This window comes from Caretta caretta, chromosome 1 (assembly GCF_965140235.1).
Source record: "Caretta caretta isolate rCarCar2 chromosome 1, rCarCar1.hap1, whole genome shotgun sequence".
Classification (NCBI taxonomy): domain Eukaryota; kingdom Metazoa; phylum Chordata; order Testudines; family Cheloniidae; genus Caretta; species Caretta caretta.
This window is the reverse complement of record NC_134206.1, coordinates 289,215,782-289,230,842: the sequence shown is the minus strand read 5'-3', so window position 1 is coordinate 289,230,842 and position 15,061 is coordinate 289,215,782. Positions and strand designations below refer to the sequence as shown.

Below are 15,061 nucleotides of genomic sequence, written 5' to 3'. Positions count from 1 at the left end.
GGGGCTCAGCACTTTTTGAAAAGCAGTCCCCTTTAAAATATTTCAAGTTGGGCATTGAAAAACTGGGGCATCCAAAATCACTAGTCACTTTTGAAAATTAAGTTGATAGAGGCTAAGAACTACACCCACTTATACTGATTTTACTGTCCATACTCTTGAAGGCTGTTGAATAAGTGTTTTTTTGGTAAAGCAATTAGGGCATGGGAAAGATAGTATTCAAGTGTAGGCATGCTAGTCTCATCCTCAACTCAATTAACTACAATGATTCTAAACTCCTCATGGAGCATTATTATTTTTCTGCCACCAAATTCATATTAACAAAAGCCCAAAGCAGAGTTAATCTGTGAGAATACCCTGCAGCCGAAGACATCAATATTGAACTTCCACCAATAGACATAATACTATTCCTAGCTGTTATTTGTTTACACAATGAATGGATGTTCACCACTAGTTCCAATCTGTGTAGCATTTTTCTCTTGTAATTTCAAGACGGTTTTCGAAAAGTCCCTGCAATCCCTGCAATAGCTAGAGGTAAGATGATAAACACTACCCTATTTTTAATTAGAAATGTTCTCTTTCTGCCTCCCCCTCTTTGCCCCATTTTTCACGTTTATCTGAATTTGTTTTCCACTCTGCCCACTCTCTGCTCTATTTTTTCATCCATTTCTTACTCTGACTTTTTTTTCCCACTTCGCTCCCTCATCCAAGGTTGCACCAAGAGAGCTTCCAATCTCCTGCAGGGGATCCATAGGAGGGGTACTGGCTGAGGTGAACTGAGAGATGAGCTAAAAAACTACGACCTTCCAGTGACTAAAGCCTCAATCCTGCAAAGACTTCAGGGGATGGAGAAAACAACATTACGGTGGTGAGTAGGATAGACTTAACTTTTAGAAAAGACAGTACCATTTTTAATACAAACTTTATCAAGGAAGAAATTTTGCAATATAATTTCTGAAATAATAAATAATATAATTTCTGGAAAATCTCCTGAAACTACAGTGATACTTTATTATCTATATAGGGAAATTTGAGATACATAGCCAGACAGTAGAAAAAGTGTTGGAACTGATATACTGGGCAGGTGAAAAACAGATGACAGAAACTGCCCTGAGAAAAATCATTATTAGAGCAGGTAGAATTTTTTGTTTGGTTGAAATGTGTTTTCAACACAGAATGGCTTTTTTCATCAAACAGAAATTGCTATGGGAAATGTTCATTTTCATTAAAAAAAAAAAATCTTATGGCAACCAAAAATCACTTTCTGGTTGTTGACAACCCAAACAAGTTTTGGTTAGTTTGGTATGTTGGGCAGAAATGTGTCTGGTTTTGGTTGCTGAAAACAAACATTTTTAGTGTACTTCCAGCAGCTAAACATCTGCTTGGTGAAGGTTCAACGCATTACAAACATCCCACAACCTATTCTCCAGTGGTGGGCCCAGAAAAAGGAGGAGACCTGCTTGGGAAGGTAGTGGGATAATGGCACATGGTAAATTTGATGATCTTCTAGAATCTTCTCTCTATTTTGTGGTTAACCATTCTTTATGTTTCTCTCCTCTGTCTTCTCCATTTCCCACTGGGGGTATTCCTTTCTTTTCTTTGTTAGCTGCAGGTCTTAGGGAATCTCATTATTTCTCTGATCTTGCATATTTTTGCCAGGTAGAGTTCATTTATTTTAATTAACCCTCTGAAATAATTACATGTCTGTGTTCTTTCAAAAGACAAAATACAGGAATTGAATGATGAGTCACACAAAACATACTGATTTTTAAAAATACATAAAATTCAACAGGACTAGTGCACAAAAATGAGCACCATAGAAACAGTTAAGTGTAGTGAAAAAACTGGTCTCCTTTTAGCTATCATTTATATATAAGAGAGTGAACTAAAAAATGAAGCCTAAAAGGTTATAGAAAAATGAAGCATCACAAGATATTATTGATATTTAGATAGCAAGATTGCATCAGATCTTTCAACAGCTGTATCCAGTTATTCACCTGTAAGAAGTACTATTATTTATTAAACTAATACAATTAGAGACTTTGCATTATAATAGAAAAAATATATCACTTATTTTGAATTAAATATAGTTTATGATAATGATAACACGGATGTCTAAAACACCAGAGAATATAATTCAGATGATAAAGATAATATTTGTTGCATCAATTGTGTGTTATTTTAGCAATATCAGGAAAAAAGTGAAATATTATTTTCATTTAACTGCAGATGGCGTATGCATTTCCAGGCCTAATTATCTGATCTTTGTGATATGCTGTTGTGAAAATGAGTATAATATTTCTAGTTACAGCAGAAGTATTTTAAAAAATAGAGGATGTCTTAAAACATATATAACACACTTACAGTATGTTTAAAAGAGGCTCAATTGCAATCAATTAAATTTTAAAGGTTGAAACTTTAACTAAGAGCTTCTTAGCAACAATAAATTCAGGAATGCTCCCAAATCTAAATATTTGTAGATTTAATGAAGTTTTTAGTGAGTTCTAATTTACAGCAAACAAGCAAGTTATCTTTGATAAGTGTTCCAATTAGAGCTTTAGGCACCAATTCAGCAAACATAGATGCGTGCACTTAACCTTACTCACATGAGCAAAGTTAACGATAAGAACATAAGAACAGTCATACTGGGTCAGACCAAACTCCATCTAGTCCATATCCTTTCTTCCAACAGTGGCCAATGCCAGATGCCCCAGAGGGAATGAACAGAACAGATAATCATCAAGTGATCCATCCCCTGTCGCCCATTCCCAGCTTCTGGCAAACACAGGCTAGGATCACCATTCCTGCCCATCCTGTATCATTCTGTACAGAAAATCCCTTAATCTTGCTGGTTTTCTCATCTACAGCTGTAGAGGCAAGTAAAGTCTGTACCACTTGCACTGAGTGATAAGCTCAAGTCCCCTAAAGATATCTCATTTAAAGATATCTCTTTCCAGCCTTCAGATTCTTTTATCACTAGCATCCTGATATAATAAGAATAAACCCACACATTAGTCCAATTTGGACCAAAACCAAACATTTAATTAGCTCTTTTTTGGTTTTAGATTTTCTCAAATGTCTGTGCTTATTATAGGTCACAACCTGGGGCGGAAATCCCTCAAAGAAGGTGTTTCTCCCCCTGCATCTCCCTTGATCCAAACTTGAAAGTTCTGAAAATCTCACAAGACATCCTCACAAGATTTCCAGCCTGTTTTTTTCAGCCAAACTATTTCAATAAGTTCCTGATAAGCATCTGGTTTTTAGATGTTTATCCAAAATTTTGAACCTACCGAGGTTTATTCTTGCTAATCTGTCACCACTGTATGTTAACATCGCATTTATCTCATATTCCTGTAACCACACAGCAAAGACGGAGATAATTTATAAATCTGCAACTTCTCCCTTGTCTTGGTTTAGATAATGAGGTTACCGAAGAAACCTAACAGTCACGGGCAAAAATTCAGACTGCTTCTCTGCTTTTCAAAAGTATGGAAAAGGTGAGTTGCTACAAACACCTTACTTTAAAAAACTCTTCACTGGCTTTTCTTGCATAAAATGCAAATTTTAATATTGATATTCATTTTCCATGTTACTGGGTCACCAACATGAGAGGATGTGTACAGGGAATGTTCTGTTACTGATTTTAAAATAGAAATGGAAAACTTAGGAAATATCTACAGGGGAAATATGAATTCACACTGTTGCTGCCTAGATGTTCTTAAAGTAAAAATCAATAACAATATGTAAAGCTTTTCACCTGCCAACACTTAAACAAGTAAGCAGTCCCATTGGAGTCAGTGAAATTATTCATGTCAGTAAAGTTAAGCATGTGTGCACATTTCTGAAGGATCAAGGCCTAAGTCACTGGTTTTATTTAGGCTATGTCTACACTAGGGGGCTTATGGCAGCGCAGGTATACTGACTCCATATGATCTCTCATGTAGCCACCCTATGCTGAAGAGGAAGAGCTCTCCTATCGACATAATTAATCCACCCTCAAAGAGCAGCAGTAGCTATGTCAGTGGGAGAAGCTCTCCTGCCAACATAACTGTGCACAGTAGCGCTTATGGTGGCGTAACTTATGTCACTCAGGGGAATGTAATATTCACCTCCCTGAGCAACATAAGTTTTGCCAACATAGGTTGTAGTGTAGACATAGCCTCAGATTTCATAGCTGAAGTGTCCAAAAGTCATTACCATGTGACCAACGCATCACTGCAAGATACAAAATGAGTTGACCATCTCAGACTTCTTCCTTCTAGGCAGATCTCCATGTAGCAGAGACCCCCTCACACCCTAGCTGCCCCACCAGTAAGCTTTGTGCATCACCCTTTCAAGTGCACCACTTAAACGCATGTGAACCCTTTTCACAGCATTGTGGAGTTGCATAACTGTTTCTTTTAACCACCACCATAGCACTACCAGAAGTAGTAGAATGTTGCTCTGCACTTGTGTGAATGTTAAAGGTGAACATCTATATATGTTTTTATTATATTGTTTGTAAATGCTGCTCTTAGCAAAGCAACTATTCTTCACTGGGAAAGAGCCACATGCAGTGTGGGAATCCTCCAAGTTCAACCATTTTTGAGTTATCAGTGTGCAAAACGAGGCTGAGAAAGTGCCATTACCTAACTCAGGGACTCTCAGCCTGGGGTTAGAACCACTATCCTTTAGTTGGGAGCACAGAGTGGGGGGAAGACTGCAATTTTTTCCTCTCATAACATGCGAGGGTTCACAATATAGAAAGGCTTGAAAAACCACTGACCTCATTCCAAAATGACGGAAGAGGTTTTACTCAAACCTGTGAGAAAAGTTTATCAAAGATGAAGGATGGAGAGTTTGGAAAGTTAGGAACAAATGACAATCAGGTGTTATAATGGACCTCTTAACATGAGTGAATTCTACAATAACTCTAGTTCCCCAGGGAATCGTCAATAATGGGAGTTTTTGGAGCACAGCTCCCATAAGACAGCATTGATTCTTCACTTCCACTTTAACAAATGTATTAAAATGTTGATAATATTGCAGTATAATTCAGTCAGTATAAACACAGATTAAGAACCTGAGCCTGCGCCCTTTGAAATCAGTGGGAATTTTGTCACTAATGTCAGTGGGATCAGGAATGGGCTCTTGAGGACCTGGATAGTTTGTTACAACCCATATATATCAATGAGTAATGAAAACCAAATCCAGAAACCTCAAGAATAGATTTATCACAAAAAAACTGACTAGTTTATCACAAATTTATCACAAATAAATTTATCACAAATAAATGAGCGGGCTCCCTGCACATTTTCAGGCATCTGGGTCCTATGCCAGATGCCAATTGGAGAGCTAACTAAGCTAAAACGGTAGGTTTTTTATCAATGCAACCATGCAATTCTCAGGAAACAACATCGTTTCACATTCAGTCATTCTGAAACTGGGACTCAGATTTCCATGGTAGAGTCTCACAAGTTCTCATAGACAAGGATACCCTAAAGTTTTAAGTGGAGCAACAGTCAAATATAAGTTTTCACTCAATTTCTTCACAGTATTTCAATCTGACGTATTTTTACTAAAACAGGGAGTGGTTTTTGGTTTTGAAACACTTGCCATGTGTCCATACCTCAATTTCTACAAAGAAAACTGGCCCAATTTTGCCAGTATTTAATCCTGCCCCTTAAATGGTGATGATATGTTTAAAGCAATGGTTCTCAACCTATTTACCATTGTGGAACACATATGCAGTTCTCTATGCATTATGTGGGCCACATCCACACAATATATATACTACCTGTAGGGCCTTCAGGATGTCACATAGGCTGCAGCTGTGTGCTGATCGGGCCACAAGTAATCCATGGGCCGCAGGTTGAGAACCATTAGTTTAAAGACTACTTTTGTTTATTTATTTGGGTGCGCTGTTGGGTTATTTTTGCTGAAGGAAAGTGAATGGTTGTTTTCAAAATATTTTTTATTTTCTCCCTGGAGGTGGGAAGGAATAGGAATACTTTCTTTTTAAAAACATTCATCAATATATTCCTATTAATAGTAAGGAAACCAAAATCTGTATATTTCACCTGAGGATTGGTACCTAATGTTAAACAGAGACAGACTCCTCTGATTTACATAACTTCTGAAATGCTTAATACTTTTGTTCGTGATGAACATGCCTAATTGGCCAAAGCCACTCTCATTTGACTATCTCTGAAGTTACATATTAACAAACAATCCACACACCAGGAGAAATATATTACAAATGTGTAAATTGATAGCGATGTATCACAGACACAGAACTGTTATCACCCCTACCATAGTTTCAATTACACCATTTACCTATCCTGCACATGTGGCTTATTAGCAGCATTGTTCGATTTTCTTGAATTATGGTCAGGAATCTTAGGGATGGTATGTTATTTTCAATCTTATATTTGCATATGTGGCATGTTGTTGGGTAGATGTCCTTTAAACTATACAACCCCTCAAGGTTGTATTCCAGGCTTTATTCTTTTGCATTTTTATAATCTTTCTCGTGACAGCATCATTCATAGACCTGGGACTGATTGTAACCTCTGTGCCAATATTAGCTCACTCTAGGGGCCAGATTCTCCTCTCAGTTAAACCTGTTTTATACAGATTGTAAATCTACTGACTCCTGAGTTACACTGAAGTGAGTAAGAGCAATATCAGGTCCTAGGTATCTATTGCTAGGGATCCCAATGGGGAAGATTTATTCAGCTCACCCTTTAGATTATTCAGATCTGGGCTTGGACTACTATTTGTATCTCAAAGCCACAAGCTGACATGATACAACCATTTTTGGGCAGCCCCTCTGGATATTTGCACCTTTCATTTGTCCAGATTTTGCATCCAGCAACAGCAGATATTAGACATGTCAGTGCTCTCATTGATTCTGGGTCACTTGTAAAGCATGGAAATGTCACCATTGAGAAACCCTGTGATTACTGTGACTAAGAGATAGTTAGGCTGTCACCCATACTTACTCAGCAAGATGTGGAAACTGCTCTCCAAGCTTTGGGCTTCACTATCTCTGCTGTGTGAAGTCCAGAAGTTGCTTTGTAATTATCTATGAGCAAAAAAGCAGGTCTGCTTGCTCTGTATTCTGAGGTGGCTCTTGTCCCCCCGTCCCCCCCCAGCCCCTTGTTCTCCCAGGTCACCCTAGTTTATGGATGATCTGCGATAAATGAAGCAAGAGGGAAGACATCTGGAGTGACAGTAGTGGAAGTCTCATGCCAAGGCTGATTGGTTCCAACATGCAGATTTTTTAAGAACTCTGTTGCTGAGGCTCCGGGTAGAGGGCAAAAAAAAAAGTTCTTTTCCTCCACCATAGCATCTACAAAATCTCAATCAGCAAGTTCATTTTAGATGGTAGATAGTTTGGATTTACCAGGCTATCTCAGCTCAGTAGCTGGTCTGAGATCTTCCCATTGAGAGGGCATTGTTTATTATTTTGCTGACAAGACTGATCACATTAGGGATAGGTTTTCTTCTTCAGTGGTCACAGTGCAAACTCCTGAGGGGACAAAGGCCTTGTCTTCTCTGCTAGAGTTTTGGCCAACAATGCTCCTGAGTTGTTGGAAGAACTTCATACCACAACCTGTGCTTTGGATCCAGAGGATTCATGTCTTTTCTGGTTGGTGAAAGGCAGTAGGGAAGTAATGGGTCCCTTTTGTGTGAAGATTGTCAAGGCCTCTTTCAGAGCGGGCAGGCTGCCTATTGCTTGCCTGGTCCAAAAGAGCTCAAGTGTGGTGACTTTGCGGGCATGCTGCAAAAGACAGCTGTTTGAGAGGCCTCCTGGAGAGAGCTGAGGATATGCATCCCACAGTGATGCAGAGGACCGGTGGCTGGCTGGCTGGCCAACCGCGTTCCTATGGAATGACTTTCAGATTGGCTGAGGTTTAAAATAATTGTGTTTATTCCATGATTAGTTATGGTAGGGTGGCCTAGAGCTGGGGATAGTCATTGTGGTAAATGAAGGGAGGGGGGGAAGTAGCTGCTTTTTATGGACACCCAGCCAGTTAGCTATAAAGTCCTTCTTGGTGACTGTTTTCTGCTTGCTTTACATGCAAAGGGTTAAAAAGTCTCCCTGGCTATTTAAAAGAAAGGGAATGGGCACCTGACCAAAAGAGCCCATGGGAGGGCTAGAACTTTTTAAAATTGGGGAAAAAAACTTCCCTTTGTTTGCTGTTGTTCTCTGGAGAGGGGGGACAGAGTAGGACAGGGCTGGAGCTATGCTGTAAAAAGCTTTAAAACCAGGTAGGAAAAGCATCAACTCATACCTCAACCCTACTTATCTGAAACCCCAGATATGTAAGTAATAAGGGAATGTCTAGGAAGATGCAATTAGGGTTATTTCTTTTATTTCTTATTGGCTTGTGGACTCCTCTGTGCTAACCCCAGATGCATTTGTTTTGCTTGTAACCTTTAAGTTGAACCTCAAGAAAGCTATCTTGATGCTTAATTTTTGTAATTGTTTCTTTTGTAACTTTTTGGATCTAGCAAAAAGCCTAAGTTCCAAATGTATTTCCTTTCTTTTTGGGATTTAATAAAATTTACCTTTTTTAAGATTAGGATTGGATTTTTGTGCCCCTAAGAGGTTTATGCATATGTTGTTTAATTAGCTTGTGGCAACAGCTGATTTCCTTTGTTATTTTCTCAGTTCTTCCCGGGAAGGGTGGTGAAAGGGCTTGAGGGTACCTCACAGGAAGGAATTCCCAAGTGTTCCTTCCTGGGTTCTCAAAAGAGCCGGGGGGGAGAGCTTGCACTTGGGTGGTGGTGGCATCTAGCTATCCAAGGTCAGAGAGAAGCTGTGACCTTGGGAGTTTAATACCAGCCTGGAGTGGCCAGTATTAATTTTTAAAATCCTTGCGGGGCCCACCTTCCGCACTCAAAGTGCCAGAGTACAGAATCAGCCTTGACAGGCATCTTTATTATTTTAAAAGCTATATAAATAAATATTAGAACTAATAGAAAAATTAGGGCCAGACAAAGAATGGGCTATCTGTGGGTCACCAACAAAGGCTCACCAGCAGGCAACACAAAATGTTCCCTTTATGTTCTCCAGGTGAGCCTACCAGTTCAGGCAGTGAACGACCAGCCTCAGGAGCCTGAATTACCTCTCACTTCAACCAGTGTAAATCAGGAATAACTCCACTGACGTTAATGTCCCTTCCCCAGTGCAAATCTATTACAAAAGGGCAGGTGGGAATTCATTACTGAGCTATAACCAGTGGAGTTGATAAGGTGGGGCAGGCAGGGATGAATTGCACTTGGCACAAGGGAGGTGCAGAGTTAGCTACACCAGTTTTGTGCCCAAATCCTGTGCAGCAGGACTCCCGAGCATAGGGCATTCCTTTACTCTGTCTGTTACTCACTGCTGCAATGACCATCCGGGGCTGATCTGGTTCCACCTGCCTGGTCCTGCATAGGGGAAATGCAAAGATGCCCCTCTGAGGCCCTGCACTGTTCTATTGAATTCTCACTACAGAGGGAGAAGCATGTCCCAGAACTTGACCCTGCATCCCCCATGATACTGTGCGGCCAGTGGACTGTCAGCCAAGCAGCATCTTCCTGCATGTGCAGGTGTTTGAGTTAGAAAGAAAAGCCTCAGGAAACTGCAATATTTGGAAAATCAAAGTATTTATTATAATAAATAACAATGAAAGAGATATCAAATAAGCAGCTCTTTCAAAAGTATCATTCTATAAATATTATAATAACAGTTGTAAGTTATACCATATTTCATGTAAAAGCCTCTGGTACATTTTTATAAATAAATTCACACTATTAATTTATATAAATAAATGTATAATTATTGCTGTTCAATAAATTAGCATTAAATATTAAAAGCCTGTAAATACTTTTTGCTAAAAGAACCTGAAATATTTGTTTTCTAGAGAAGGATCAATTTGACAAAAGGACGGCAACATTTCCGAGAAAGATTTTTCAAGTTAAAGACATTGGGACAGATGCAGGCAAGCACCACCACATAGCTTTCAAAATATCCACTTGTGCTTGCGCACATAGGCCCCAATCAACAAAATACTTAAGCACTTGGTTGAAGTTGAAATGTTTGGCACTGTTAAATAACTACCACTCCAAAAGGTGCTTCTTCCTAATAGATATATGGTTTGTATCATAGCAGTGGTTTCCTGGAGGTTCTTTCAGTTTTTCCTCTTGTTTCCTCCCTTACTAGTAACAATTTTCTTCGGTGCTTCAGTGCACGCATTTTCCAGGTAATCAAAGAGCAAATCCAGCTCTCCAATTGCTTTGTTCTTTCCACTAACTCCCAACTATATAGAGAGAAAAAAAAAGAAAATTCTTTAATATCTCATTATGTCACCAAAGATTTAGATTGGAATATAATATTTTCATAGAAATAGAGCTAAATTCTGTTCACTTTACTCTTACAAATAATCCTGTTAATGTCAGTAGACATCAAGATGGAAACTACCTAATCCAAACCAATGCAATGCTGGATTGTTCCCTCCAGTCTATGTTCCAGGACCTTGCCCAATTCCATTTTAAATTACTCAAGAGATGTATCAAGTGAACATAGAAATCACACAATATACAGTAGCATCATAACAGTGCTGAGGTTTGGCTTATGATGCTTTTAATATGACATCTGAGGAAGTTGTCCCTAACTGATTGCCCGATTGGCTGAACAGTCCAGCCTACAGTCTCTTTCCAATAAAAGATCACATTGTACACTACAGCAACCATGACACAGTTGGTGGAGGAAGTTTTTAAGTTCTAAAAATCTATTTATTTTCTTTTAAGGTTAAAAATTGCAATGACTTGTCTGTAGCGTTACATTCATTCAGTCATTAAGTGCACATGGTGATATCTCTATTACAGTTTGCATATCATTATAGTCTCAGTTTGGGCAATAAAGAACATAAAGTCCAGGTTACCATTTCAGGGACATACTTGCATAGCACCATTAACAAACACAGGCCCCAATCCTGCCAGTGCTTACACCTGGGAGTAATTTTATGCAAGTGAGTAAGTCTCTTAACTTCACTGGAAATATTCACTTGCTGGTTCAGAGCTATAGATAAGAAATGATCTCTATGCCAAAAATCTTACAATCTAAATAAGACAAAGGAGAAGTAGAAATGTCCCTAGCCCCCCTATCACCACTGCAGCCCTTACCCCTTAAATAATGTCTGCTCACTTTAGAAGGTTAGCTTCACAACTGTGTTTTTTTCTGCATTAAACTGTTTATAGTTTTGGATTACACAAGAGCCAACTGAAATGGGTATTTTTTCATCATTAGTCACAGCTGATAATGGGCCTAATCCAAAATTCATTGGAGTCAACAGAAAGACCGCAACTGACTTCAGTCAGCTTTGGATCAAGCTCAATAGGGACATTGGAACAACAATGAAAAATAATGACCTGGCAAATCACAGCCAATTCATTAATCTGTTAGTCTTAAAATCAGCAAAGTAAGTTATTTGTAATAGCTACTTGGGGGCCTGGCACTGGTCTTGTTAAAACAAACGTACCTGCTTAATTTTGTCTTTCATTTCTTCCAGGTTCTTTTCGACATGTTCTCTGTGTCCTGAGAATTTCTGAAAAACAAAAGCCAGGGTTTGGTTGGTGAAGGTGTGACAGTGCGGTTTTTCTGTTTCACACCTTTCTATTAATCTATTTGATTTCACAAGCCTGAATTTGGGTATCTTGATCTGAGGTTTCCTTTGATTTCAGCACCCAGTGGGTGCTCACCTTGCCACTACAGCACACTGCTAAGGCTACACTCGAAATTCAGAAGCCACCTGAGAGCAGAACGAAGGATGGGAACCAGAGACGAGAAGGTGCAGGAGAGGTAGGGTGGGAAACAGCCAGGGTCTGTAGAAGTGTGCAGTACTTACGCAGTCACTTAGCTCCGTGCTCAGAGCTGCTAAGAACTGTGCCACCTCATGGATATATGGGTAACGGTTGCTGGTCACAGAGAGAAGTACTTCGTTCACTATGATCTCTATTACCCTCTTCATCACATAGCAGCGATTAGTCTCCTACAAAACACAGAGTAGGAGGGTCACCCTATATAATAATAAACCAAGAAATGCAGCTTAGGCAGCTGGCTTTGTGCAGCGTATGTAAAGCTCACCTGGACGTTAATGTACAGCTGCTGTCCAATGAGCCTGTTGTCCGTGTCCTGGTCCGAGAGACTAGCCTGAGAGGTAGAAAGGAAGTCAGTATTCTACAACAATAGTGCAGGACACTACAACTGACACCCTGCTTTGAGTGACAGCCGCCGGATTGAGGGATTATACCTCAGAGGGGACCCCGGGTGAGATGGAGAAGGCTGAGCCTACTGGGGAGGAGGGAGAGTCAGTAGAAGTGTATAGGAGGTTGTGCTCTTCGGAGGAGCTTACTAGTTATTCCTAGAGTAATGTCCGTGGCCAGCTTTGAATGGGGCTAGGGGGAGAGAGAAATGAAAACTCTTTTTTCAAAATTTGCCAGCCCCAGGGAAAGCAGAAGAAATTTAGTGGAGTGCACAGCAGTTCATTAGAAATGAGCTATGCTTCACCAGTAGGTTATCCCTCCACAGATCGTTGAGGGAGTTTCACAAAACTATGTATTTAGCAGGTAGTGTACTATACCTGCCTCTAAAAGCATCACTGCAGCATAAGTACATGTCCATGTAGAGGTGGGGGGCGGGGGTAGAAAGAAAGTGGAATATGGGAGGGGAGACCCATTGCAATGGAGAGGAGAGAGGACACTCAAGTACTACCATAATAGATAGATAGGTTACTATACCAGTTTGGCCAACGTGTAAGTGCGATTCCTGATGTAGGATTGCTGGAAGCTCATCTTTCTCAGTCTGCAGGAGTGACTGGCAGGAGCAAATCCTGCTCGTTTTGGAGGCATGGGGAGGGCCAGGAGAAGGAGAGGAAGACAGCAGAAGCAGAAAAAGATCCAGGCCGGGGAGCACCTCATCCAGTTCTGTATGGACACCATAGCTCAAAATCCAAAGTAGTGAGTTCAGCTGGGCCGCAGCTACAGTATTCTGCACCGATGAGAAAGAGAGACGGCCATCATCAGAGAGAGAGACTGGGTAAGACAAAGCAAGAAAGCCAGGTAGACTTCAAATCTTACCTTTGCCGGGATTCTTGTTGTGCTGTGCTGGAGTCTAGGTGCATCTTATATAGACCCATCAGCATCTTTTTCCTGGGTGTCTGGTGATGAATTAAAAATGACATCAGCAAATCTCTTACTTTCCAGCATCCTCTTCTGAGAATAACCACCACCCAAACCCACACAGAACACAACCACAAGGGCTTTGCACTCTTCCGTTTCTTATAAGTAACCCCATTTTTAATGTTGGGGTGGACAGGGGCTTTTCCTGACGTATTGTTGAAGTTACACGGATGTGAACCCGGGATGCTCTTTTGAAAAAATTGTTTATTGTAAAGTTGACAGGTTTTGTGACCTTTGTCTTGATCATAACACACCAGCTCACTCAGCAGTTTGATTTTAGACTTGATTCAATTTTGTAAACATGTTCTACATTTATACTTATTTATTATTTGTATTACTGTAGTGCCGAGAGGCATTAGTGGAGACTGGGGCCCCATTGTGCTAGGTGCTGTCAAATACACAGTCAGACGCTGTCCCTGCCCCCCAAGAGTTGGGGTCCATGCACCTGCCCAGAGCCCTACTGACATTGATGGAGTTCCGCCTGTGTCCACACAGCTCTCTTTGAAAGATCAAGGTCTAAATATAATCAATATAGTAAGACCTCATTTATAGGACCCCCCTTTGCTCCCAAATCCTCATTTTCCAAAACTGAAACATGTCCCACAGTGAGCATCATTTGCACTGAACTGCCTCACATTTGTACAACTGTTTATGTAAATGAATTCCGTGTTCTTCATTCTATTCAGATAAACCAGGGTCTTCAGAGCACAAATACTACACTTTGTGCTTAAAATAATGGTGGGGGCGGTGGAAGGGCTACAAGCTAAGGAGGAATTTAACTTTTTGTAAATATTACCCAAAATCAAATGGTAAGAAAGATGTATTATTATTCTTTATTAGGCACCGACAATATTCACAAGTAACGAATATTGAGATAGTCCATGTCCTGACGCGCTTGCAAATTAAGGCCCCAATCCTGCAGCTAACTGTGCAGGGGGCCATCCCTGTAATTGGATCCAGGGCAGGTGCAGGGCAGTTCCCTTGTACAGTCACTGGCAAACTGAGGTGTAAAAGATGGACACAGGTAAGACAAGATGAGCTGGGAGAGCGAAAGGAGAGTTAACTAAGATTATGTTTTATTTTTAATATAATGTTGTGATGGGAAGGGCACTTAATGTGGGTTAATTATAGTCCTAGGCTGGGAAAAGGAAGGAGAGGATTAGAAGATGGGAGGGCTTGAGGATTTGGCTACCCAATGGCTAAACCCAGAAGCCAACGCAGTGGCAGAGCTCATGGACAATATTGTCCTAGAACAATAACGGCATGTTCTCCCTATGTTGGTACAAACCTGGGTTTGATGGTTTTGCCCTACATCTACTGTGGAGGCAGTCTAAGACAACTAATTGGTTCTTGGAAGTCAACTTAGCAAGGAATGGGAAGGCTGGTCTACCTGTTAGCTGGCCGCATTTAGAACGGAGGTGAGAGATGATAACCTACCAACCTCGCAAGGGTTACAGTATTGGTCCACCTCGAGCGACTGAAACGTTCCTCCCCATCACAAGGTCCCCACCAGGAACAGGGGCCCCAAGATCCCAGACTTTCAAGAGATTACTATCGCCCTCCCACAAAGGGCCAGTGGTATGTTATAACTGTGGGCAACCTGGGCACATTCAACGGGAATCCCCTACAATGGAATGCGACTAGATAGGATGCCTCTTCAGTCAAGTGGGTGAGAATCCAAACCAATCAATAGAACTGATCCCAAGGTACTTCGTGGTCTTGATAAAAATAGGGCCAAACATGGAGGAAGAATTGATAGATTTGGGGTGTGGACAAAATCTACTTCAGCTGGACTTAGTCTTACCCAAAGCCCTGGATCCTGAGCAATACGTCCAGTATTCCTGCATCCATG

At 40.5% G+C, this 15,061-nt stretch overlaps 1 protein-coding gene across 1 annotated transcript; it reads right to left on the bottom strand.

Annotated features, from left to right (window-relative positions):
- Positions 1 to 10,160: 10,160 nt before the first annotated feature.
- On the bottom strand, positions 10,161 to 12,969 carry IL22 (interleukin 22). The gene is made up of 5 exons (XM_048835871.2): positions 12,769 to 12,969; positions 12,116 to 12,181; positions 11,877 to 12,020; positions 11,511 to 11,576; positions 10,161 to 10,289 (listed from the first exon to the last, which is right to left on the bottom strand). Exons 1-5 carry the CDS (start codon positions 12,967 to 12,969, stop codon positions 10,161 to 10,163), a joined length of 606 nt encoding a protein of 201 aa, XP_048691828.1.
- Positions 12,970 to 15,061: the final 2,092 nt, after the last annotated feature.

Excerpts from the sequence above, each read along its gene's own strand:
- IL22 (XM_048835871.2), bottom strand. The coding sequence starts at position 12,969 with ATGGTGTCCATACAGAACTGGATGAGGTGCTCCCCGGCCTGGATCTTT. Across the intron at positions 12,182-12,768 it reads CTTACACGTTGGCCAAACTG|GCTAGTCTCTCGGACCAGGA; the intron begins GTATAGTAACCT and ends TCTACCTCTCAG. Across the intron at positions 11,577-11,876 it reads GCACGGAGCTAAGTGACTGC|AAATTCTCAGGACACAGAGA; the intron begins GTAAGTACTGCA and ends TTTGTTTTTCAG.